This window comes from Myxine glutinosa, chromosome 1 (genome assembly GCF_964187855.1).
Source record: "Myxine glutinosa chromosome 1, kmMyxGlut1.1, whole genome shotgun sequence".
NCBI classification, from domain to species: domain Eukaryota; kingdom Metazoa; phylum Chordata; class Myxini; order Myxiniformes; family Myxinidae; genus Myxine; species Myxine glutinosa.
Genome location: NC_136261.1, coordinates 155,920,782 through 155,947,937, shown reverse-complemented (window position 1 = coordinate 155,947,937; position 27,156 = coordinate 155,920,782). Strand labels below are relative to the sequence as shown.

The 27,156-nt window shown below is 42.4% G+C and overlaps 2 protein-coding genes across 19 annotated transcripts in view; one reads left to right on the top strand and one right to left on the bottom strand.

Moving 5' to 3' along the window:
• MRPL38 (mitochondrial ribosomal protein L38) overlaps positions 1-1,828 on the top strand; it is a 64,132-nt gene extending 62,304 nt beyond the window's left edge. For both annotated transcript variants that reach the window (XM_078779094.1, XM_078779096.1), the window contains exon 9: positions 442-1,828. In XM_078779094.1, the coding sequence (XP_078635220.1) occupies positions 442-578 (137 nt within the window). In that variant the 3' untranslated portion in view covers positions 579-1,828. The remainder of the gene's footprint in view (positions 1-441) is intronic.
• Positions 1,765-27,156, bottom strand: part of FBF1 (Fas binding factor 1) — a 164,609-nt gene continuing 139,217 nt past the window's right edge. For 9 of the 17 annotated variants that reach the window (XM_068120834.2, XM_068120852.2, XM_068120868.2 and 6 more), the window contains 7 exons: positions 25,937-26,059; positions 22,471-22,644; positions 17,045-17,230; positions 14,064-14,201; positions 8,517-8,604; positions 2,826-2,884; positions 1,765-2,554 (listed from right to left, as the gene is read on the bottom strand). In XM_068120834.2, the coding sequence (XP_067976935.2) occupies positions 2,471-2,554; positions 2,826-2,884; positions 8,517-8,604; positions 14,064-14,201; positions 17,045-17,230; positions 22,471-22,644; positions 25,937-26,059 (852 nt within the window). In that variant the 3' untranslated portion in view covers positions 1,765-2,470. The remainder of the gene's footprint in view (positions 2,555-2,825; positions 2,885-8,516; positions 8,605-14,063; positions 14,202-17,044; positions 17,231-22,470; positions 22,645-25,936; positions 26,060-27,156) is intronic. The other 8 variants (XM_078779042.1, XM_078779045.1, XM_078779070.1 and 5 more) reach the window with 3 other exon arrangements.

The following is a 27,156-nucleotide window of genomic DNA, read 5'->3' as shown; positions in this document are numbered from 1 at the left end:
AGGAGTTAAGATGGATAAGAAATTCCCAAAATTGAGTCAAACTGAAGCTGGGAACCCAGTCCGATCATGTAAGCACAAAGGAGCAACCATTGGCAATATAAATGAGTGAGGATATAACTATTTGGACCGGTATCTGTGAAACGGAGGGATACAGAGGACATTTGGTGATACTGTTGCACGTGTAATTAAATAGGTAACATTTGGATCCACAGATAAATTAATTTTAATTAAGAAAACAAAACATTTTTGCAAGTCTTTTTTTTTTTTTTTTTCTTTGTCCCACTGTGCATAGGCCTGATATAAACTCTACCACCTCATGATGTTACTACATCCCATATTTTTTGCTCCTCGCAATGTTTGGTTTGTTAATTCTCTTAAGCTGAAATTTATTTTTTTCTCGCTTTCTGGCACTTCACACACCTGTTTTCCATGTTCCTACAGATTTGCTTGAACCAGTGTACGAGTACATATGGCCAGAGGTTTACCACCCAAAGGAGGTCAAGTTTCCTCACAGAAAACCTCTACGTTACCTTGACCGTTACCGGACGAGCCATGAACCTTCGTATGGATCATACTGAGCCACAACACATGCTCAAGTTGTTGGTCCCTGCATGTAATATCATGAGGTTGGGCCTGAAGAAAGGCGTGGGTATATATGGTGTTCACTTCACAATGCTTGGGGTGGCCATCTTGTTTGAAACGCTGAAGTTGTGTGGAAGAATGCTCTACCTTTTCATTCACGTCCCAGATATTTCATCAATCATTCTTCCACTAATATTTTATTTAAAATGTGCAAAGTTCAGCAACACTATAATGAAAGTGTATCGTTTTGATTAAAATTTTTGTATTGGCCCTTCTAAATAACTCTACAAAATGTTTTGAGCAAAGCCTGTCAACCTTCTGCAGTAAGAAAAATGAGCATCAATCAGCTTGCTGGGGAGTACCAGCTGGGTATCCTGTATCGGAGTGGCAAAATGTCCAGGATTGTAACCCTGAGCCAATGAAACTTCTCGGCATCCTTGCATGCCTAAAGGTGTGAGGAGGATCATCCGTGATCCATCCATATTTAATTTGCTCATCACACAGTTGCAACAAATGTGAATCTCAAATCATTTGTTTAATGCGCGAAATGCGAAAATGGCCTTAAAACGATCATTCATTCAATGCGCAAGGAGGAGAGGAATGTCGCAATCAACATTGACAGAAGATGTCACATTTTAAGTCTTGCCTTTTCAAATGTAGGAATAATGCTCAAAGCACGAAGCTTCACAGAGACCTGCCTCACCTTTTTGGTGTTTAGGCTGGGTTTGAATGTCATCCCAATTATAAATTATCACAATTTTTGGTTTACATGCAAAGCGATGCATTAATGTGCCGTACATCAGAAGGATGTAGAACCAGAGGACAAGCCTGCTATAAAGTTGGACATTGAATATCCCACTGTGGTTCTTATGACGAGTAGGAGAGTTATCGTCAGCACCCTGGATAAATTCCTAAACTTTCAGTCGAACGTCAGGCCTGGAGAGCGGGTTCTTGAACGACGTGGGCCGTAAACTTTCCTCGGCTTGGGCCGACCCCACAAGAAGATGGGAACAATTGGGGCCGTTAAAAGGAATGCTAGTATATAGCAGTACTAGTTTATAAGAGAGATGTCTCGTAGTGGTGGAATAACCTGATTGCAAGCATACCTGCTTTTTGACAGTATTCATTTTCAAACTGTACATGCTCATTTAAATTGGTGTAAAGAAAATGAGGTTATACACCTTTGTATATTGAAGCTTTATTTCTTGACTACATCACAGAAATAAAACTATACTTGATTTCCAAACCTAAATGGAGATGTCTTACTTCAGACCCATGGCATTACGCTTTAAACAATGTAAACGTTGTCCCATTGCATGGGACTGCCTTAAGCAAATACAGCAGTTTGCTATGTACCCAAGTGGCCAATATCATGCTGTGGCACAATAACTGTGGTGAACTTTTCCCTTGGATATGCTTTTCTTATGGCACAGCTAACGGAAGATTAAAGCCTCTCATTTGACATGGCATCATTTAAAGGCAATTGTTTCCACTGTAAAGGGTTGGGAACATTTGATGTACAGTCCTCAATAAGTGACGTCACAGATACTTAAATCAAATTCTGAACTCTTTGTGCCAGAGGAAGGTGATACGTCATGGATTCGGCACGATTTGCCAAAAATGTGTCAGGACATTTGAGATTATTTCCATGGTCACGCTTGCTGTTTATGTGGTGTGGAATTCATCTGCTATTCTTCAAGCATGGCCCTTATATTTGAGGGCACGCATTGGATATGGAACACAGGAGTAAACATTTTGGTGTGCAGTTAATTTGCTTTGCATTTATGGCCAAAGGCATACCTTTCTCATATAACCTCTGCTTGGGGAAGCTGCCCCCACCCCTCCTCCTTCAAGAGCGATGATGACCTTGGTGTAAGGGAGCATGGAGCTAGGCTGTTGTGAATTGGCCATGGAGCTGGTGCTTGCGCAGGTTCATCAAGAATAGATCTTCCCTCTTTATGAAATCGTGATCCTAAGGAAAAGTAGCTTCGTTTTTGAGGGTAAAATAAGAAGAGTGGAAAACCTTGCATTCTGTGCCAATAATTGTGAAATACTTCATTGCAAAAGTCAAAGTGGCAGTTCAAACATTCCATCTGCAGTGAGGCATTCTCCACAATATATATATATATATAGACACATGATAAAGAAATTAAATAATGACAGCTCCTGGACGACATCAAGTTAAGTAAGACTTCAGTTTTTTTATATTATCCCAATTTTTTGTATTTTTTAATAAACCATACCTGGCTGGCCATGTGCTTGAAAAAGGCGAGGTGGGTTTGCGAGTCATCCATGGTTAATGCTGAAAGACAGATGTAGTTTTATCATTTCTCCTTTTCTTATCTGAGTTTTATAATTTCTTCTCTGTATGAAGATATATGCCACTTGTGCAGAAAGATTGACCCGATATATTCGTCTGACTTGGAAAACGATTTTGCCATTGTATTTTCGACCGAAGATTTGTCAGATTTTGGGATGCTGATCATGTTGATCAGCATCCCAAACATGTATATCAGATCAGATTTGGAGATCTCGCGAGATCACGGCGAGGTCACGTCTTTTCGAAGCTGTTCCATGCGCTCACGCTTTCGAAGCTAAGTGATCTTTCTCAATTGTGTTTTTGTCGAGACTGTATCTATCTTTCGGTGTATGTACCTATAGCGTATCTTTTGGAAAATTTTCGGTGCTAATTTTTCGTACATGTATACACAATCGTCGGTTAATGCGTATCGAGTATTCTGAGGCCTAGTACTCGTAGGCTTGGCTACCGTACCGTCTCCGACCTTGTGGTTTTGTTTTTCTCTCAGCGATTCGTCGAATGCGCTGCAATTATTTTCGTTCTTTGTTTCGTCCCAGTCGTTCACCCCATATCTCCTTGTTTAATATCTCTACTCAAAAAAAAAAAAACCCAAAAACATATTTCCTTCCCAGGTCTTATTCGTTTATTTGTTGTTCTTTTTTGTTCGTTCGTTCTTCGTTCGCGATCACGTGGTTAGAAATGTATAATCTCTCCCCTGAACAACTATTTTCTCTCATATATTATAACACCCTTTTCTTCTTTTCCTACAAAAGGATGCTTTCGTCTTGCTCACCAAATCTATTCATTCCAAAAAATATATATAATACCATCTCTTACAGTTCCTCCTTTCTAAATTCCCTAAACTATCCAGAACTCCATCCCTCCTTCAGTGTCCTCAAACGTATTTTTGACTCGAAGGTCTCAAACTCAATTTGCAAAAAATGTTCGTTTCCCATGAATCGTACACTTTTCAAAATCCAATCTCACCCCTCCCCTCCAAATCCTCCCCATCACCCATCCCTTTCAAATCTCCCCCCTTGCCCCTTCCCTCCCCTCCCTCCTAAACTCCCCCCACACCCCTCCCCTCCGAGACTCTCCCTCGCTCCTCCCCTCCTAGACTCCCCTCTCACCCCTCCTCAAAGCATCCTCCCTGCTTCTTCCCCCTTCCAACTTTCACCTTCATCTCCCCCAACCTTCTGCCTCGCTCTTCCCCCTCCTCAAATAACACCTCACTGTGCCTCACCCAATCTCCATCAAACCTTTTGTCCGCCCCATTCTTCCCTTTCTCCAAGCTATTCTGAAATCTCTGAAATCTCTGACACACCTTCAACAGCTCTCCCTACCTCTTCCTCCTCTTCCACATCTTACCCTACCCCTCCCCCCCCTGTTCTGGACCCGATGCTCCCCCTTCCTCTTCATTAACGGTATGGACCTCAAACATCCGGGGCCTTCGCTCAAACTTGACTGATCTCTCCATACAGGTTGCTTCTGACAAACCAGATGTGATCTGCTTAACAGAAACTTTCCTCCTTCATGATGTCTCTGATGCCTTGGTATCTCTCCCAGGTTACTCCCTCCTCCGGCATGATAGACCTGAGCCTCGTCCTGGAGGTGGGGTTGCTATCTTTATAAAAAACTCTCTTCCTCACTCGCCCTCCACTGCCCTCTCTCCACCTCACCCCCAGGAATACCTTTGGCTACGGCTTCCCCTTCGCTCCCACCTTTTGTTCATATGTGTGTTGTACCGTCCACCAAACAGCGATGACTCCATCTACATCTCGCTGTCTGATAATATGGACCAACTTCTATCTACCCATCCCAACTCTCTCTTCCTCATATGTGGTGATTTCAATTGTCACCATGCCAGTTGGCTGGGTGTGGGTACCTCTCTCACCAGCCATGGCTCTTCAGCAAAGGACTTCTGCGACTCACTGGGACTGACACAATTTGTCAATTTCCCGACCCGGATCTCAGTCAACGGAGCATCTTCTCTTCTGGATTTGGTTATGACAAACTTCCCTGAAAATGTCTGCTGCTCTTCTTCTGCTCCAATCGGCTCATCTGATCATGTGCTTGTCAAAGTGGACATCTCTCTGACCATTCTCAGAGAGCCTCCTCAGCGTCGACGAGTCTGGCATTTCACTCAGGCCAACTGGCACGGTCTTCAAGCAGCCATCAATCATCTGGATTGGTCTCCCATCTCTACCGCCTCTGACATCAACTCATCCTGGGAATTCTTTCAAAGTAAATTGCTCTCTCTCATGCACAGATTTATCCCATCTCGTCTTCAGTTGTCATACCCTTCCTCCTGTCCATGGTACACGGAATCTTGTGGTGAGGCTGTTGCCCTGAAACAACTTGCTTTCGTCTCCTGGAAAGCAAATCCAACGGAAGGAAATCTCATTTCCTTTCACAAAGCCCGAAACAAGTGTGTGTCCACCCTCAGGAGAGCCAGGAAACAATATCTCACCGTTCTCAAGACCGAACTCTCTTATCTGTCTCCCTCTTCCAAATCCTGGTGGCGTCTGGTCAAATCTGTTTCTGGTGTTTGTTCCCCCTCCATCCCCTCCCTCACCTCAAACGGCTTAATGGCTGACTCCGCACGTGAAAAAGCTGAATGCCTCAACTCTGTGTTTGCCTCTAAATCTTGTGTCCCAAACCCATCCCTCTCTGTACCCACCGTACCCAGTCGTACCCAGCTGCTCCTGGACTCTGTGTCCTTTCCTCCTGACAAGGTGGAAAAGTTTCTGTCAACCCTCAACTCTGATTCTGCAACTGGTCCTGACGGCATAAGCCCACGGGTCCTAAAATCATGTGCTTCCGCTCTTTCACTCCCTCTTTCTGTTCTCTTCACCCTCTCTTTTGCTCAAGGTCATCTGCCATCTGCTTGGAAATCAGCCAACATCACCGCTTTGCACAAAAAAGGTGCAAAAACAGATCCCAGCAACTACAGACCAATCAGCCTTCTCCCAATTATCAGCAAAGTCATGGAATCCATCATTGCTTCAGATATGAAATCTTTCCTCTTCTCCAATGGCTTGATCTCTGATCATCAATTTGGTTTCAGATCTGGTCACTCTACTCTGGGCATGCTGCTTCTGCTTTCTCAACAATGGATGGAGGTCCTCAACGCCAAACAGGAAATTAGAGCCGTCTCCCTTGACATTTCACGTGCCTTCGATACGGACTGGCACCCTGCTCTGTTCACCAAACTCTCCTCCTTTGGTATCCATGGAAATCTCCACGCATGGCTGGCGGACTTCCTCTCTGGTCGTAGTCAACGTGTGGCCCTGAATGGGTTTCTCTCATCTCCTCTTCCTGTTCAGGCTGGAGTTCCCCAAGGTAGTGTTCTGGGCCCTGTGCTTTTTCTGGTCTTCATCAATGATCTCTCTGACTCTCTTGAAAATCCTCTCTATCTCTTTGCTGATGACTCTACTCTCTTTCGCTCCATGCCTCATCCCTCAGATCGGCAGTCTGCAGCCTCCTCACTCTCTGCAGACCTGGACAAAATCACAGACTGGGCAAACAAATGGAACATGTCTTTCAATCCTGATAAATCTCACACTCTTACGATGTCTCTCCGAAAAGACCGACTGGAAAACCCTCCCATCCACTTTCTGAATAATCCTCTCCAAGAAGTTCTGTCACTCAAGCTTTTGGGTCTCACTATTTGCCATGATCTTTCCTGGGAAAACCACATTTCAAATCTGGCCTCCAAAGCCAGTCGCCGACTGGGCATCCTCCGTCGTGCGAAGTCCTTCCTTGGCACACCTGAGCTCCTCACCACATACAAGGCTTTCATCCGCAGCTCTATGGAATACTGCTCTCCCCTCTGGTCTGGTGCTCTGCCTCACACCTAGCTCGTCTTCACGCTGTTGAAACCAAAGCGTTCAGAATCATTGGAATCTCCCGCGATGAAGCTAACTCCAAGGGCCTTTCACTCACTCACCGCAGGCAGGTTGGTGGTCTTTCCGTCTTCTACCGACTCCTCTCTGGCCTTGCCCCCCCAGCCCTCTCTGGGCTCTGTCCCCCAAATATTCCTACAGGTCGCACAAGATCTGCCTGCAACCCTCTTATGGTTAAACTGCCAAAATCAAGACTTTCTGCTCACCTTCACTCCTTCATTCCTCTTTTCTCCCGCCTCTGGAACAAACTTCCTCACTCTCTTCAATCCCACTCCACCCTCCAGGTCTTTAAAACAGCTGTTCATCACCATCTCTTATCCTCCCCCATCCAAAACCTTGATCTTTTCTACCCCCGCTAATTTCGGTCCCCTTGTGTTTTATACCTCTCCCCCCCCCCCCCTCCCCTTCCCACGCCTCCTGCCCCCAAGCCCTCTCCCTCCCACACTTCTCCCTGCTCTCAAATGTTGTGGTTGTGTGCTTCCCCTTCTCTTCCCATCTTGTCTTCCGCTCCCTCTTTTTGTATATTTTGTTTGTCTGGTTGATTTGTTTGTGAAATAAATGTTAGCTCTTTCACGAGCCTCGATTCAGTATACAAAAAAAAACAAAAAAAAAAAACTGATCATTTGGAATACTTCCACACTTACACAAATCCTAAATAACTAGAACAACACTCTTCGACGTCACGACGTCAACCGATATGCCTCTGCCCACATTATTACATCATTGTAATACTTGTACCAAGTTTGATTTAAATCCATTCAGCTGTTCTCAAGTTATCACGTTTTTACCTGACATGACGTCTGACTTTTGGCCTTTGACCTCGGGACCCCAAAATCGAATCGGTTAATCTTTACATCATTATACTTACCTGTACCAAGTTTGAATTAGGTCACTTCAGCCGTTCTCAAGTTATAGACACATTAGACTTTGTCCTTTGGCCTCTTGACCCCAACATCTAATCAGTTCATCTTTACATCATTCTACATAATTGTACCAAATTTGGTCAGAATCCAATCACTGGTTCACAAGTTATCGTGGTAACAGGATTTTTTTTACCTAGCATGATCTCTGACCTTTGACCTACTGACCCAAATATCGAATGAGTTCATCTTTACCTCATCATACATACCTGCACCAAATTTGACTAAGATCCCTTTAGCCGTTGTCAAGTTATCGCGTTAACGAAAACCCATCATGGACGGACAGACGGACGGACGGACAACCTGAAAACATAATGCCTCTGGCGACTTTGTCGGCGGAGGCATAAAAAGAAAAGTGGGGATACCAATTGATCACAAAATAACTGACGTATACAACAGGATGATGCGAAAGGAAGATTCAGCAACAGTGACCTGAGAATACATGTTACACGACCGTATTTTATTTTTTGTAACTATGTTGGGCCCTTGTCACATTACCTCATGCCGTTGGGATTTTTTGGTGGATAAATTACCAAAGCAATGATTTGAAATACAATTTGCATTTATTTAGCCAACGTTATAATTCAGTAAACCTTTTGACGATGCCATGGACATCATAATATGTATTTGTAAGTAAAATTTTGATGCAATGAACTTGTTCACGAAATGTATTGAAACAAAAGGCTGGCTGATGAAGAACGTTGACGATGACTGACATATGCAGGTTCAGGACACCAAGATAAAAGTGCGTCTTTCTTTAGGCCTAATCAAGAAACTTGAACTCGTAGCCGTTTGTCCGTACACACTTACCGGACAAGCTGGGCTCGAGCCTGTCAGACAACGCGCCACTAACTTTAGTTGACGTCAGTTTTCTCTTCACAAGGTTGCCAAGACTGTTCTGCAAAATACCAGTTACATTCCAGGGTATTTTACACAATCATTCCCAAACCTAACAGGCAAACATCCGTAGTAATCGAGCATCACCATTAATGCAAACTTTCAAAACAATACTTGCCAGGAGCCAATTAAAATGTTGCACATGCATGGACATCTCTCTTTTCTTACATGCAGTAAAATATCATGCTTTAATTTTTTCTCTTTTTTAAAGCACAGACCAACATCATCATCACCGCCATCCTGTCAACCCTCTAAATCCCTCCCAGCACCCCTCATCAAAAGGCCTTTCTGAAAAGATTCATGAACAGCAAAAATTTTATCATGCATGGGGAAGGGGAGGATCTCGAGGAATATATTATATATACCAGTGGGGTCACCAGTGGGAATCCCACGGGCATGGACATGTGTGACATTTGGACATCTTCATTTAGATGCTGCACATTCAGTTTTACAAAATGGTGACTGGCAATATATCAGATGCACAAATGATGTAATCTACACAATATATTTACTTCTGATAACATGTGTGTGCACACCCACACACACACATATACACAGACACATATACACACACATATATATATATACACATACATACATATACATACACATGCATATATATATATACACATATATACATAAAGCTTTGCAAGCAAATGAAATGGTGGATATTTGTTTTCAAAGCCCTTCCCAGAATGGGTGGAGCTACTCTCTCAAAGGAGTAAGCCACACCCCCGGACAGACAGACAGAATCACCTACGCCTATTATAATATAGATTTTTTTTTTTTTTAAATAAAATATTGTGGTTGATGTGGTAAATATTTCATGCGTATGAGAGGCTTGTGCACTTGGTAGTCTTAACTCTGCTAGATTTGACAGGGCCCCTGGTCGTCATCATCGAGGCCGGTGTTCACGGATGGTGTGAAAGGGCACAAATCTCTTTCCCCTTTATAGAGCTATGTAAAGCATAGATGTACTGCACAGGGTGAGTGGAGTATCCAGGAAGTGGAATTGGTTGTTGTTCACAGTCGACTTTGTATGCACCAGAGGCAGAAGGCACTGTGTTGGTTTGTTGGAGAATTTGTGCTCAACACTTCCTGCCTCCACATTAAGTCTGCACGTGCTGTCTTCTCGTTCAACCTGAATTGGGGCCCGAATGATCTGCCTACATGTGTGCCCCGGCACCTGCCGGAGTCCATCTGCGAACTGTGGGACCCAGGTCACCACATGTACAGGACCATATGGGGCATGTACACACGACTCAATTATCTGCCCTTGCATATGTGCTTATTTATTATGTTTGCAGTTACCATCATCCTGCTGCTCTTTCTGTGTTATTACACCTTGCGGCAATTGGTTAAATTAATGTTTTGGTTGCTGTTCAGCGTGGAGGTTTTATGTCCATCACATCAGTACAATGGTCCATTTGGATTTGTGCACAATGGGATGGTATTGATTGTTCTTTATTTATTACATGCTATAAATTTTAATAATTAAATCTAGAATTTTTAATAAATCATTGTGTTTAAGATATTGGTATGGAGATGTTTTTCCCCACCGTTTGGGTTATTGAAACCGGGACAAAGTGAGGATACACTGGAAGCTGTCCTTGTTTTAATAGTCGGATCCCGCTATTTGCAGTTCCGCATATTCGCGGGTGCTAAAATGCGACCTGTTTCTCTATTCGCGGAAAGTGTCCCGTGAATTCACGGTTTTTCCCTATTCGCAGCACGGTCCCACGAAATCGCAGGTTTTTTTCCTATTCGCAGCCGTGTTCCGCGAATTTGCAGTTTGTTTTTTTCCTATTCGCGGTTTTGCAGGGGCGCAAAAAAAAAATTCACGAGCCGTTAGCTTGACAAACGGTCTTTATAAAACCGCGGATTATCGTCAACATTCGCAGGATTTGCCTCACCATTCATGGATTTTGCCTCGCCATTTGCAGTTTGGTCCTCTATTCGCGGAAGTGTCCCGTGAATTCACGGTTTTTCCCTATTCGCGGCAGGGTTCCACGAAATCGCAGGTTTTTTTTCCTATTCGCAGCCGTATTCTGCGAATGTGCAGGTTTTTTTTTTCCTATTCACGGTTTTTCAGGGGCGCAAAAAAAAATTCACGTGCCATGAGCATGACACACGGTATTTATAAAACCGCGGATTATCGTCGACATTCACGGGATTTGCCTCACCATTCATGGATTTTGCCTCGCCATTTGCGGTTTGGTCCTCTCTATTCGCGGATTTTCGCAACTCGGGAACCTATCCCCACCAGCCCCACCCACCCCCCTTTCCATTGAAACAATGCCCTGCTATTCGCGGTTTCGCTATTTGCGGATATTCCAGGAACGTATCCCCCGTGAATAGAGGGTTTCCACAGGACTCACTTCCATCACTCAAGGAATTATTCACTAATCCTATATGTTTCGAACACTTTAGCTCAGTTGGGTAAGTTAGTTCAGCGGATTGTGGATGCAATAATACATAGTTATGAAGTTCTGTACATCGATTACAGTACATTGATTTAGTACTGAAAGAAAACAATCAGGACAAAAGTTTTTTAATTTATTTATTTATTTTTAACCATCTTTAATAAGGTCTCTGGTCTGGCTGTCGCTGGCACCGTAGCCAAATCCCAAATTCCTACCCTAACTACTGCTGGGAACCTCCCAGCAATGGCAAACCTCCCAGTATAACCTTTACTCCGGAAGCTGCTTTGGCGGCACCGACACCCTGTGAAGAGTATGGTACATCAAAGAGAATCCTGTCCAAATACTTGATTGTTACTTTTTTATTTCCACATGTAGCTTTCTTATTGCACTTGTCTGGAAATATAAACCCACACAGTTCAGCTGGTTAAACTAAATTTGTTTATGTATTACCACAAAATCCATGAGGTCGGGAGGGGACTTGACATTAATTATTACTTGCAAAAGCGAAGATTTTTCAAGTATATTGGTTGGTCATTATTCTGTATGTTTGTCTGTCTGTCAATCACCTACAGGTCACAATTTCAAACCGATCTTCACGAAACTTCACCAGATGGTAGAGTTGGTCATAAGGAAGAAGCCTATTGATTTTGAGGTGAAAGGTCATCTTGAGGTCACATTTCTAAAATTATCATTTTTCATCCAGTTGACTTGAAATTTGAACAGCATTTGCATATCGAGTCATCAGATTGGGAAACCAACAATTTTTGAGGTCAAAAAGTCAAAGGTCAAACTTCAAAGGTCAACTTAAGGTCAAACTTCCAAAATCATCAATTTTCATTTGAAAAATCATCAATTTTAATCCAATTGACCCAAGCTTTGATTAAAATCGTCAATTTTAATCTTGATGAAATAGACAATTTGATGTATCCATGGCAACCTTTTTGGGGGAGGGGTGGATTTTACAAGTATCGTGCTCTGTTGCAATGACGTCTTCTTGTTTAAGTGTTTTCTAGGTGGTGGATACCCTCACAGTGTGAGGATAATGTTTGCATGCCTAAGATTTGATACAGAATATACTGTTTGTTATCTTACTATAATTCACCAAATGTCTGTCCGTCTGTCCGTTCCCAGGTACTGCAAAAATGGCTGAACCGATCGCAACGAAATTTTGGGTGGGTAATCCTGGGACCTCCTGGAGTAAATTAGGCTGGATTGTTTTTCCAATTTTCCCAATTTCCAATTTTTCAATTTTCCAGTTTTTCCAAACACGATGGAATAATATTTACCGATATGAACAGTGATGTGGTTTTTATTGAAATTCTACAAATACTGTTTAGATTTTGATGATTTGCGTGTGATATGATTTAACGGATGTTTATATGAATCGTTTAAAATTTTAAAAACCTTCAATTTCTGATATTTTGCGTTTTCATTCGGGCCGCCCAATTGAAGCCCCGCCCGTTAGGCGAGTACCGTTGCTAGTATACATTAATGTAATGTTTGTTGTGGTGAGATGTTTATTCTAAAAGTCGATTTGCATAAAAGGGTAAGAAGTTATAATTTAGAAGTTGATTTTTAGCCTGCGTAGAAAGATCGCCAGGGTGCGAGAGATTTCAGGTTATTATGGGATATAGAATCCAGCAAGTACGAGCGGTTTGCAGACGGAGTGACTTTGGTGGATGTCATCTCTGAGGATATAGAAATGGTAAGCGAAGTGGAAGGGGGAGAGAAAGAAGAGTCGCCAGTCCTGATCGAGTTACTTCGTAGTGTGCCATGCTGTATCACATTTGGTGTTTCATATCGAGAGTAAACTCGATTGTTGGTTCGGATGGATCAAGTAAAGCACCTTGGGGTTTTTGTGACAGAATGCATTGGGGGAAGCAGGCAAAATGACTGCCATTGTTGTGTATATAATACATTGAAAGAATCGAAGAATAGAATGCTTGGGTTGGAATAATGTCGAAGTGAAGGCAGCAGTTAAACATAGGGGCAATACCCCTGGTGCTCACCTGGTAGAATAAACACTATACTGCACTGAGTAAAGGTATTTTAAACTAATTTCAATGGTTTCTAGAAGACAAACAGTGCAGCATGTAGAATCATACTAACATAATCATAAGACTTTAAACAAACAAACAAACAAAAAAATAACTTTTGGGGGGCAACCTCCCCCGCTCTCCCCCAAATACCTCCTTAGACCCCAATGTTTCTAATGCCTTGAACAAACATTGGTACATCATGGGTGATTAAGGTTGTAGTGAAGTTTCATCAAAATTGCACGTGTAGTTTATGAGAAGAAATCAAATTACCTATTTTTTCGGGCAACCCGCCCTCCACCTCCCCCGCCCCCCCCTCCCCCTAGACACTTAAAGGGGCATTTTTTTTTTATGTCGTTAACAAACTTTGGTACATCACAGGTGGTGAAGGTTGTGGTCAAGTTTCATCGAAATAGTGTGTGTAGTTTCAGAGGGAAAAGCAAACTCCTATTTTGGGGGGTCAAACCTGGACCCACTTTGACCCCCTGGATCCCCTTAGACCCCTTAGACCCCGATTTTTTTTTTAATGCCGTGAACAAACTTTAGTCACAACACAACAAATATAATTTGTGCCAAATTTGGTCACAATCCCATCATCGGTTTCGGAGAAGAAGTTTCAAGTGTTTACAGACAGACTGACGGACGACGCGTCATCGCATAAGCTCCCCTGAACTTCATTCCAGGTGAGCTAAACGTACTACAGGGAACCAGGAAATGACATGATTGTTGTAAATGCAGACACTGAGGAAAACTTTATTTGGCGAAAACAAAACCGAGGTAACCTCATCCGGGGTGACCCACTTTATTCCTCACTCGTAGTATTTGCATAACGATTGTTCTGTGGCTCAAATCTTTCTGAGGTCGAAAATGAGATGTTGGCCATTTCATTATTGGTATAATTCATTCAGCAATCAGATTTAATTTTGGCATAAAGAACGAGAACAGCAGTGCATTAATAATATATATACAACTACATTATTGGGGTACCGACTGGTGTTTACCTGTACAAGTCCCTTTTCCTGCTCATATACACCCCACGTCTGCAGTTTTGTCCTCCCGACTCTCCCTCTGTCCACAGCCAGCACGTGCCGCACTTCCTGCAATGCTTGCTCTCCTTCCGCATACTTTTGCGAAGCCAGCTTGGGTGAGTGTGGTGAAGGTGACGTAATACAAGTTAATGGTTTGGATATGCAACCTAAATCACACTTTTCGAGGATGGCCAATATTCCTACGCAACAGGAATGAACAAAATTGTTGCTTCGTCACAACATCAGGCGATAACTCCCCATAGTTTAAAAGAACACCATTGACCACCATGAATAAAATAATAACATCACACAAATTTGCCCAGGTTGATTTCAACATCAGGCGATAACTCCCCATAGTTTAAAAGAACACCATTGATCACCATGAATAAAATAATAACATCACACAAATTTGCCCAGGTTGATTTCAACATCAGGCGATAACTCCCCATAGTTTAAGAGAATACCATTGACCGTGAATAAAATAATAACATCACACAAATTTGCCCAGGTTGATTTCAACATCAGGCGATAACTCCCCATAGTTTAAAAGAATACCATTGACCATGAATAAAATAATAACCACACAAATTTGCCCAGGTTGATTTCAACATCAGGAGATAACTCCCCATAGTTTAAGAGAATACCATTGACCGTGAATGAAATAATAACATCACACAAATTTGCCCAGGTTGATTTCAACATCAGGAGATAACTCCCCATAGTTTAAGAGAATACCATTGACTGTGAATAAAATAATAACATCACACAAATTTGCCCAGGTTGATTTCAACATCAGGCAATAACTCCCCATAGTTTAAGAGAATACCATTGACCGTGAATAAAATAATAACATCACACAAATTTGCCCAGGTTGATTTCAACATCAGGAGATAACTCCCCATAGTTTAAGAGAATACCATTGACCGTGAATAAAATAATAACATCACACAAATTTGCCCAGGTTGATTTCAACATCAGGCGATAACTCCCCATAGTTTAAGAGAATACCATTGACCGTGAATAAAATAATAACATCACACAAATTTTCCCAGGTTGATTTCAACATCAGGCGATAACTCCCCATAGTTTAAGAGAATACCATTGACCACCATGAATAAAATAATAACCACACAAATTTGCCCAGGTTGATTTCAACATCAAGAGATAACTCTCCATAGTTTAAGAGAATACCATTGACCACCATGAATAAAATAATAACATCACACAAATTTGCCCAGGTTGATTTCAACACCAGGCAATAACTCCCCATAGTTTAAGAGAATACCATTGATCACCATGAATAAAATAATAACATCACACAAATTTGCCCCGGTTGATTTCAACATCAGGAGATAACTCCCCATAGTTTAAGAGAATACCATTGATCACCATGAATAAAATAAGAACATCACACAAATTTGCCCCGGTTGATTTCAACATCAGGAGATAACTCCCCATAGTTTAAGAGAATACCATTGATCGTGAATAAAATAATAATATTAACATCACACAAATTTGCCCAGGTTGATTTCATCATCAGGAGATAACTCCCCATAGTTTAAGAGAATACCATTGATCGTGAATAAAATAATAACATTAACATCACACAAATTTGCCCAGGTTGATTTCATCATCAGGAGATAACTCCCCATAGTTTAAGAGAATACCATTGATCGTGAATAAAATAATAACATTAACATCACACAAATTTGCCCAGGTTGATTTCATCATCAGGAGATAACTCCCCATAGTTTAAGAGAATACCATTGATCGTGAATAAAATAATAACATTAACATCACACAAATTTGCCCAGGTTGATTTCATCATCAGGAGATAACTCCCCATAGTTTAAGAGAATACCATTGATCGTGAATAAAATAATAACATTAACATCACACAAATTTGCCCAGGTTGATTTCATCATCAGGAGATAACTCCCCATAGTTTAAGAGAATACCATTGATCGTGAATAAAATAATAACATTAACATCACACAAATTTGCCCAGGTTGATTTCATCATCAGGAGATAACTCCCCATAGTTTAAGAGAATACCTTTGACCGTGAATAAAATAATAACATCACACAAATTTGCCCAGGTTGAGTTCAACATCAGTGTTAGAAAATGTCACAGTTAAGAGAAAATCATAACAAATTGGTTGATGCAAAAACATGCAAAATGCAAAGGCCATCCCGTTTATCACACCGACGCTTGCGGTAATCAAACACCTGATGCTTCTGCTAAAGCGTGATGGACAAGGAAAGTAGGAATTGCAATGGAAGTGAAGGTGTTGCTCTTTAACGACCACTATAGTCCCACCTGAGGTCGGCTGGGGGGGAGCTTGGCCCAAGTCTTTCACGAGCTGGCCTGGCCCGGCCTGACGTTCGGCGAGTTAGGGCAGGAATTTGGAATTTGTCCTTTGTGCCGGCTACTCTTTGCGAAGGACATCGTGGGATCTTTAACGTCCACCAAGTAATGCTGGCAGACAGGACCGCCAGTTTAATGTCCATCCAAGGGACGGCACACACATTGATGAATCTCCCTACCTGTGAAACACCGAACTGACAGTTTATAGCTGGGTCGGGATTCGAACCTGGGCTGGACAGCTTGGAGGTGAGTGTGCGCACCTCTAGGCCATCCTATCAGCCCAGTAAATGAAGTGTCTCCATCATTATCAGTGGTCATATCATGAAGGTGGCCACAAAGTAAGCTGCATTACCCCATCAACATTTCAACAGCCATTTGTTTCAGACTCAAAGACAAGTAAACAAGAAGGGTTGTGGGGAAAGGGGGTTTGACATTCATTTGGAGAGTGACCATTGTATGAACCACAGTACTGTACCAAGTTAATGAAAACTTAAACTACAGAACAAACCATAACAAACACTAAAACCTTTACAGTAACCGTTTCCAACCAAATGGTATGTGCATTGTGCACAGGTCTCTGGATCACCTGCAAAAAGATCCAAGAAGCAAAAAGGTGATTGGCAATCACCTTGTTCGCTATTCGCACTTCCTCCGCCTGCCGTGCGAGCTTCTTCTTGTGAGCAGACAGGTGAGCAGCCTCGACTCGTATCGCATTACGTTGCTGTTCCAACTGGGCAAGGTCACGGGTCACCTGCTCTTTAGCTTCCCTCTGCTCCTCGGGAAGCCACAGGAGAAAGGTAGTGTCCATTGTTGTGGTGTGTACAATGTGGAGTGCACATGACGTCACTATCGATAAGTGAAGGGTATAGGTAGTGTTGCTCAGCGGAGCGTGCTCGTGACCGAGTTGCCCGGTCTGGATTTATTTTTCCAAACAGAATGGAATCAAACTGGAAAATGCCACAGGTTATTTGCAGGTAGAGAGTTTCACCATTGAATAAACTGCACTTGAAGGTGATATTAAGACTGTTGTGTCCTGACTACACAAACGAAAGCAGCATTTGCAAAACAAAGTAATCGGGTAAATATGAGCGCATTCATTTTAGCATGTTGCATTGTGATATTAAATCTAAACGCAGTGTTGCATTGTGTCTTTGCCGGTTCTGAAAAGAGAAACTAAAGAGCCATCTATTGTTTTACATATATATATATATAAGAGAGAGAGACAGGGAGAGAGAGGGACAGGGAGAGAGACAGACAGAGACAGAGAGAGAGACACAGAGAGAGAGGGACAGAGACAGAGACAGAGAGGGACGGGGAGAGAGACAGACAGAGAGGGACAGGGAGAGAGAGAGAGGGACAGGGAGAGAGAGAGAGACACGGAGAGAGAGAGAGAGACAGGGAGAGAGAGAGAGAGGGACAGGGAGAGAGACAGACAGAGAGAGAGACACAGAGAGAGAGAGACAGAGACAGAGAGGGACGGGGAGAGAGACAGACAGAGAGGGACAGGGAGAGAGAGAGAGACACGGAGAGAGAGAGAGACAGGGAGAGAGAGGGACAGGGAGAGAGAGAGAGAGAGACAGGGAGAGAGAGGGACAGGAAGAGAGACAGACAGAGAGAGAGAGACAGTCAGGGAGAGCGAGAGGGAGAGGAACAGGGAGAGAGAGAGGGACAGGGAGGGAGAGACAGAGAGGGACAGGGAGAGAGAGAGAGAGACAGAGGGGACAGGGGGAGAGAGAGACAGAGAGAGAGAGAGAGAGAGAGAGGAACAAGGAGAGAGGGAGAGGGACAGGGAGGGAGAGAGGTGGTGAGGGAGGGAGAGAGGGCATGAGGGAGAGACAGAGTTGAATGGGGAGAGAGTAAATTGGCAAAATTAGAATTGAGACCAAAAAGCATTAAATAGGAAAGAAGAGAAGGGGGATAGGGATGATGAAAGGAAGGGAAAAGGCATAAATGGGGATACCGCAAGGAGAGGTGTCCATATTTTTACCCTGCGCACACGAAGCAGTGTCAAGCAATTGGTCCACTTTGTCTGTCTGTCTATCCATCTGTCCACAAACGTCAGTTTATGATCGAGGAACAACTTGATTTCAATTGAATGTTGTTTTTTGAACACAAATCGGAAAACAAACCTGTTTAGCAATATAGTTTATCAGTACTTTGTTTCTGAATTTGTCCCGATTGCATATGCACAGAGAGGAGTGAGATTTTTTTAAAGTTTCTGTCTGTCTGGCCGTCAAACAAAATGGAAAACCATTCCAAACAGGAAACTTACTGTTTTTAAGGACATCATAAAGGACACAAACTACTGGCATGAAGAACTAATGTAACGTGTTAAATAAGGTGCATCAACGACGGGCGGGAAACTTCGGAATTTTTTTCCCTACAACCTTTAAAATCATTATTTTATTTCAAATGAATTATATACTTAAACTGTACAACACAACTTGCCTTCTTGTCACTTTCATAAACACTCCAGTTAGCAGTATTGGACATTTTAGATCATCTTGACCAATCAAATTTGCCATTCGCAGACCGCGTCCATATCTTGTTTCTCAAGACTGTGCGTGTTAAGGTGTTCTATGAACTCTCCAGTTGTGTATGTAATAAATAGAAAACTGCAAATACGAGGGGCGTTAAAACGTTCAAGGAACAGGTTATTCATTGGTGGCCAAGAGCGGTTTTTTGTCTGGTGACCTCTTATCAGGACAGCTGACAGACTCAAACTCTTTTCCTGTCGGCGTTGATCACGGAGTGTCCCTGGGCTAAGGTAAACAAAATATCTAGTGAAGTTGTAATTTCTCAAGACAGCATTTTTACCACCATTAACAACACTTGGGCACGTCCAAGATCTCAGCAGGATGGGTACCCAGGCAAGGTCCGGCAATAAAGCCGTGTTATTCCTGTACATTCAAAATCCGTATTGGCGAGTTTAATTTTTTGCAGGTTTGAAGATTGCTCGGGATCACAGGTAAAAGCTCCCGCTTCTTCTTCCTCTATCTTTCTTCCCCCGCGCATAAATAGAGTCAAATCCACCATTAAATAATGCCTCAAAGTAAGTAAAACCTCAAAGTAAAGTGCCATTCGTGATTTCCCGGTCTTAACCGAGGGGAATCACGCGACAATATATATATATATATATATATATATATATATATATATATATATATATATATATATATATATATATATATATATATATATATATATATATACATACATACACTACTCACAATAAGTTAGGGATATTGGCAGGTTCTTCGGTGTGGTTGATTTTGTGTATTAATTATGTTGGAAAAAGTTGTTGGTCCTAATTCTATGGTTATTAATGAGTGGGAAAAAACACAGCATTCTTGATTTCAATACCATAACCCTAACCCCTATAAAAAAAATAAAAATAAACTCACTCCCACAATATCCCTAACTTATTGTGAGTAGTATATATATATATATATATATACCTGAGCAATCATAATAGAGAATGGCAGCCAGCAGCATGTCACGACCTTCTTGAACTCTCAATGTTTGCTAATCTGTTAACCGGTGATGCAATGTGGCTTCACGAAAGGGATCTTGAAACAAAACGGAAATCCAGGCAATGGAAGCGTAGGTGTCACCATGGCACAACCCAATACATGTTGCACTCAGCTGGAAAGATCACGGCATCGATGTTTGGTGATCACATCAAATCTAACATTTTAAATAATTTTGTTACGATTTACCTTAATTGTTGAAGACCGCAGTTTACTTATGACGTAGGAACACCTGAGTGTGTGAATATGTTTATAGTGTGGAGCTGCTGCCCACATAGCAACTACCCTGATGCCAGGGGACAGGCAATACCTCACCTGCTCTGCGTGAAAGACACCATGGGATTTTTACCATCGACCAGATAATCCTAGCAGCTGGTCCCCAGGCCAACGTCCATCCGAGGAAGGACACTTTGTCATGCATCGTCCTGCCTGCGAAAGTCCAATCTCACAGTTTACAGTCAGGTCAAGAATAAAACCCAGGCTCCATAGCACAAAGGTAGGTGTGCTACCTCTGCACCATCCTTTTGGACAGTGATTTGAATACACGCCTTTCAAAACCACAATCCGAGGCGAAGGTGATGCCAGCCTCATGCAAAGTTTCTGGCAGGCCAATAATGACAAATGCCAAGGGACGATGACCAAAAGTGTGCTCCTTCATGATAATTACGCCGATGCAGTGCAGTATCGTATAGTCCGCCACTCATGGCTGTGGCTTTTAACAGCTACATCAAGCCACTTCCCCTCACCTCCAGCTGCAACCCGTGACCCATATAGCTTCAACCTGGATCCCATTGACTCTACCTCTTTCAAAATTTGAATTCCTACCTGCATTGTTACCGATTCGTCAAAGACAAGGAAGTGACTAAATCAACCAAAATGTGTTTGAAAGAGTAATCTAAATCCGTTTTTTGCTGAGATAGACGAGTTGAAGGACAAATGGAGTAAGTGCATTGAAGCCGAGGACAATGTCTATGTTGAAAAAAATAATTGGTGTCTTGGACTCTTGAATATCTCGTTCCTGGAACGTTAATACCCCGCTAGATTACAGACTACAAACACAAAGTTTCTATTGAGTGTTCACTTTGAGTAGGGAACTGCAAGAACTGATAAACATTTATCAACATTACATTTCTCTTCAAGTTTGCCATTCTTAAAATGTTGTAGTGGGGCAACTTAGCATAACAATTGTGCATTTTGTGAGGAAAGCACCAAATTTGGCACACTAGTAGACTATCCTATTATGAACAGATTTGGATATTGGGCCATCTCAAATTCAGCCCCTGATGGCTGTGGCAGCCATTTTCCAAAATGACACCTTCAGCAAGTTCCAACGAATTGCATCATCAATTGGCTTGGTCCTTTCCACCAGGCATTCTCTGGTGAAAGCCTGGAACTGCTCTTGGCCAATCTTCTTCACATTCCTGACAGTCTCAACTGCAGCAGGACCTGCAATTTCCTTTGTGTCAAGGACAACCAGATCCATGCTCTCTTCCTCAAAGGGGTTGCCAAGCTCTTCTATGACGCTGACAAGGGCGCGGACATCCTTGGCGAAAGAGGTCTGCACACTTGGTGTCTGGTCGTGATGACGTGTGTCCTCTCGCCTCCCCCAGTGTTGATGGCCATCTTGGAACTCTTCTATGGCCCTGGCAACTTCTGGCCCGGCAATCATCCAACGCCGCAGGGCACTTGGGTTGTCAGTGAGGCCGACTGCTCCACCATCTCCTTTGATGCAGGCGTTATTCTGTTCATGCGCCTGGTCGATTGGGATCGAAGAGAACACCTTCTTCGTCTTCTGTACAGTGAAGTTGCCAGCCCTGAATTCTCTGGCTACATCTGGGTGCTTCATTGGGAGTGCAACCATGTCCCTCAGGTGAACAGGGACCCACCTGGCATAGTGTGTGTGGTCTAAGGCATGGAACCATGGGACCGGTTCCGTCAGGGCATCAAGGTACATCGTGAATGAAGCCTGCCGCAGAGAACGCACGTAGACCAGCACCAACATCTCTAGTTCCAGCACAGTTGCCCAGTACTGAAAGTTGGGAATGTCTTCTCCTCTCTGGTGACACCAGTCTTCGAACTCAGGCAGGTCTTCTGCATCATCAGCATATGTCATACAGTGGCGTTCATACGCACGGTGTTGCAGGATGTGCAGTGCCGCTGCAGTGATTTGATGAGCTCTTCTTGTGCGGGTGACGTGGGCAGCTCGCAGGAAGGAGTCGGCCGTCCCTGGCGTTGCAATCTCAGCTTGCAAATCTGCAAAATCTGCAAATCTTGCAAAAATCAAATCTCTGAATCTGAGATGGCCCAATATCCAGATCTTTTCATAATATGATAGTCTACTAGTGTGCCAAATTTGGGGCTTTCCTCACAAAATGCACAATTGTTATGCTATATTTAGCTTAGCTGCCGGACTATTGTGAATATTAGACTTTGATAGGTCACCGTTGCATGAAATGTCTCAATTTTTGGCTACTTCGTGTACCTGAGCGAGGCCGACGTAAAATCCCCCCTTGGCAGCAACATCCGTAACTTTATGCTCGCATCGTGATGCAAACTGCTTTCGCTGTTGCCCCAGCTCCGAGTGCTCCCTGCCCAGGCCTTTTGGCACATCCAAGCAGCTCCTCTCCCATTCCTCACGCTCCAGTAGCAGCTTCATCTAATGAATGATGTCAGATGAAATACATAGGATTACGCTGCGCTCAAAGGATCACCAACATTCATGAGACAAAAACAATGTAAACGAGAACGACACTCGGTTGAGCGCATACCTCCGCCAGGCTGAACAGTTTACGTTTTGTATCCCACTGATAGGCCGGATCTGGATTCGGACCTGAACCAAAACCTAATCGGCTTGTTCTCGTCATCGAACCAACTCGTCCACCAAGTTTCGTCATAACATGTCCACAACTTTTAAAATATGTTATACAACGCTTTTCGCCCGATCTCTCAATGGTGAAGAATCAATTTATAATTAAATAATTATCGTATCCGAATCCATATTCAGATCTTTACCAAAATCGAATCGATTCGTCCTTGTCACACACACAATTGGCCCACCCAGTTTCATCCAAATCCGTCAATACGTTTTTGAGATATCGTGATATGTATCGGTTTTAGCCCTATCACTCAATGTTGAAGAATCACTTAATAATTAAATAATTCTCCTATCCCAATCCATATTCAGATCTTCACCAAACTCGAACCTATTAGTCCTTGTCACACCCACAACCTGTCCACCAAGTGTTGTCCAAATCCGTCAATACCTTTTTGAGATATCGTGCTATGTATCGGTTTTAGCCCCACCACTCAATGGTGAAGAATCACTGAATAATTAAATAATTCTCATATCCGAATCCATATTCAGATCTTCACCAAACTCCAATCTATTAGTCCTTCTCACACCCAAATCCGGTCCACCAAGTGTTGTCCAAATCCGTGAATAACCTTTTTGAGATATCGTGCTATGTATCGGTTTTAGCCCTATCACTCAATGTTGAAGAATCACTTAATAATTAAATAATTCTCCTATCCCAATCCATATTCAGATCTTCACCAAACTCGAACCTATTAGTCCTTGTCACACCCACAACCTGTCCACCAAGTGTTGTCCAAATCCGTCAATACTTTTTGAGATATCGTGCTATGTATCGGTTTTAGCCCCACCACTCAATGGTGAAGAATCACTGAATAATTAAATAATTCTCATATCCGAATCCATATTCAGATCTTCACCAAACTCCAATCTATTAGTCCTTCTCACACCCAAATCCGGTCCACCAAGTGTTGTCCAAATCCGTGAATAACCTTTTTGAGATATCGTGCTATGTATCGGTTTTAGCTCGATCACTCAATGGTGAAGAATCACTTAATAATTAAATAATTATCATATCCGAATCCATATTCATATCTTCACCAAAATCAAATCCACTAGACCTTGTCACATACCCAACCTGTCCACCAAGTTTCGTACAAATCCGTCCACAAAATTGAGATATCCTGCTATACAGTCACGTGAAAAAGTAAGTACACCCCATGTAAAGTTTTGACTTTTTCAACATATTTCAACATACAGCGATTTGATCTTCATTTCAACAATATTGATAGATAAAGGTGATATAATATAACAAATATCATGAAACATTTACATTTTGTAGTCCATTGTATATAAACATTGTATTAAATAAACATAAATGCAAATTTCGCACATGGAAAAAGTAAGTACACCCTTGGCTCTAATAGGTGGTATTGCCCCCTTTGGCAGAAACAGCCTCAAGTAGGTGTTTCTTATAACTTTCTACCAGTCTCTGACATCGACTGGGAGAAATTTTTGCCCACTCCTCCATGCAGAATTCTTTCAGCTGTGCGATATTTGAGGGGTTTCTTGCATGCACAGCTCGTTTCAAATCCCCCCACAACATCTCGATGGGATTTGGATCCGGGCTTTGACTTGGCCATTCCAGAACCCTCCATTTCTTTCTTTTCAGCCATTCCTTGGGATGTACTGGTATGTTTAGGGTCATTGTCATGTTGCAAGGTCCACCTTCGGTTGAGCTTCAACATTCCCACAGATGGCCTCACATTATCCTCAAGCACCCTCTGGTACAATGAAGAATTCATAGTGGATTCTATGATGGAGAGCTGCGCAGGCCCTGATGCAGCAAAGCTGCCCCAAACCATAATATTTCCACCACCATGCTTTACATTTGGTATCAGGTTCTTGTGGTCAAATGCTGTCTTTGGTTTTCGCCAAACATATCTTCTGGTACTGTGGCCAAATAGCTCTACCTTTGACTCATCTGTCCAGAGCACATTGTTCCAGAAGTGCTGGTCTTTGTCTAGGTGTTCATTGGCAAACTTTAGTCTTGCCCTGATGTTCTTTCTGGACAGCAACGGTTTCCTCCTGGCACACCTCCCATGTAGATCAAATGTGTGCAGCCTCTTTCTAATGGTAGACTCGTGCACTTTGACATCAACAGTGGCAAGAGCTACCTGTAGGTCCCGTGATGACATTCTGGGGTTCTTCGAGACTTCTTTCAGCATCTTGCGGTCTGCTCTCAGGCTGAACTTGCTGGGACGGCCTGGCCTGAACAAGTTGGCAGTTGTTTGGAATATTCTCCACTTGTTGATGATCTTCCGGACAGTCGAATGATTGATTTCAAATTGTTTGGAGATCTTTTTAAATCCCTTCCCAGACTCGTAGGCATCTATAACTTTCTTTCTGAAGGCCTCAGAGAGCTCTTTTGATCTAGGCATGGTGACGCCGCACACTTCAACAACAAAGACCAAACCAAACTAAATGTCTGAGGTTTAAATAAGACAGGTTCCTCCAAGATCCTCCCTAACGATGTTCTAATCATTTGCACCTGAGCTGGTGCACCTGATTCTAATTTTAGGTATTTGCACCTGAGCTGGTGCACCTGATTCTAATTTTAGGTATTTGCACCTGAGCTGGTGCACCTGATTCTAATTTTAGGTATTTGAAGTAGTGATAAATGTCGGGGTGTACTTACTTTTTCCACATGCAAAATTTGCATTTATGTTTATTTAAATTATACAATGGACTAAATGTTTCATGATATTTGTTATATTATATCACCTTTATCTATCAATATTGTTGAAATGAAGATCAAATATCTGTATGTTGAAATATGTTGAAAAAGTCAAAACTTTACATGGGGTGTACTTACTTTTTCACGTGACTGTATATAGTTTTTGTCCCTATCTTCCCAATGGTGAAAAATCACTTTTAAAATTATACTAGCCGCATCCGGATCTTCACCAAAAATCCAATCATTTCGTCCTTGTCACATACACTACCTCTCTGCCAAATTTCGTCCACAACCTTTTAAGGTATCTTCTTCACAAACAAACAAACAGACAGACAGCCACGAAAACATAACCTCCTTCCACCTTCGGTGGCGGTGGTAATAAGCCACACGAAGCTGTACCTTGGCTTTCTGCAGCTCTTCTCGCTCGAGGTCCCGTTGCTCCAACATTGCTCGCATATTCTCGGCCATGCTCCCTTGCAACGCTTCGGTCTTACTGCGCTCGGCGAGCAGTCGGTGACGCTCCTGGAATAAAGAGGAAAATACTTTTCAAAACATATTGGAACTACAACGGCACTCAGTAGAGACCATACCTCCGCCAGGTGAACAGTTTACGTTTTGTATTCCAGATTAGACCAGAAAATCACAATACGTAATCACATTTAATCAAAATCATCCGTCCACAACTTTTTGAGATATCCTGCTATATATCCTTTTTGGCCCTATCTCCCGATGGTGAAAAATCACTTTTAAAATTATAGTAGCTGGATCCGGATCATCACCAAAATTGAATCGATTAGTCTGTCACATGCCCAACCTGTCCAACAAGTTTCGTCCAAATCCATCCATAACCTTTTGAAATTGGTTTTAGCCCTATCACTCAATGGTGAAGAATCACTTAAGAAATTAAATAATTATCATATCTGAATCCATATTCAGATCTTTACCAAAATCGAATCGTCCACGTCAGACACCCAACCGGTGCACCAAGTTTCGTCCGGATCTGTCCACAACTTTTTGAGATATCCTGCTATGTATCGTTTTTGGCCCTATCTCCCAATGGTGAAGAATCACTTCAAAATTATAGTAGCCGGATCCGGATCTTCACCACAATCTAATCATTTCTTCCTTGTCACATACGCTACATCTCTGCCAAATTTCGTCCGAATCCGTCCACAACTTTTTGAGATATCTTGTTCACAGACAAACAAACAGACAGACAGACCGACAGACAGGGGTAAAAACATAACCTCCATCCACCTTTGGTGGCAGAGGTAAAAAAAAAAACAATGTTAAAACTTAGATGTGACCTTCAAAATGTTTTCATGGCTGTTTAAACATGTTTTACAACAGGTGTCGTAAAAAACTTTGATTTGTTTTTTTTTTGAAATTGTTAGGTTTTACGACCACTGCAGCAAAGGGTTAAAAGTATATGATGCAATAAATCTCACTTTAAGTTACAACTACAGTACCGATTTTTTAAAAACCATCATGCGATAGGAGCAACACTTCAAAATTCCATTCTTTTAATCAGACTTGAGTAACAACAGGAAGGGCATTGGTTGTATCAAAGATAACATTCTTTGGATGGGTAATGGGGCCATTCATTTATTGTCCCCCAT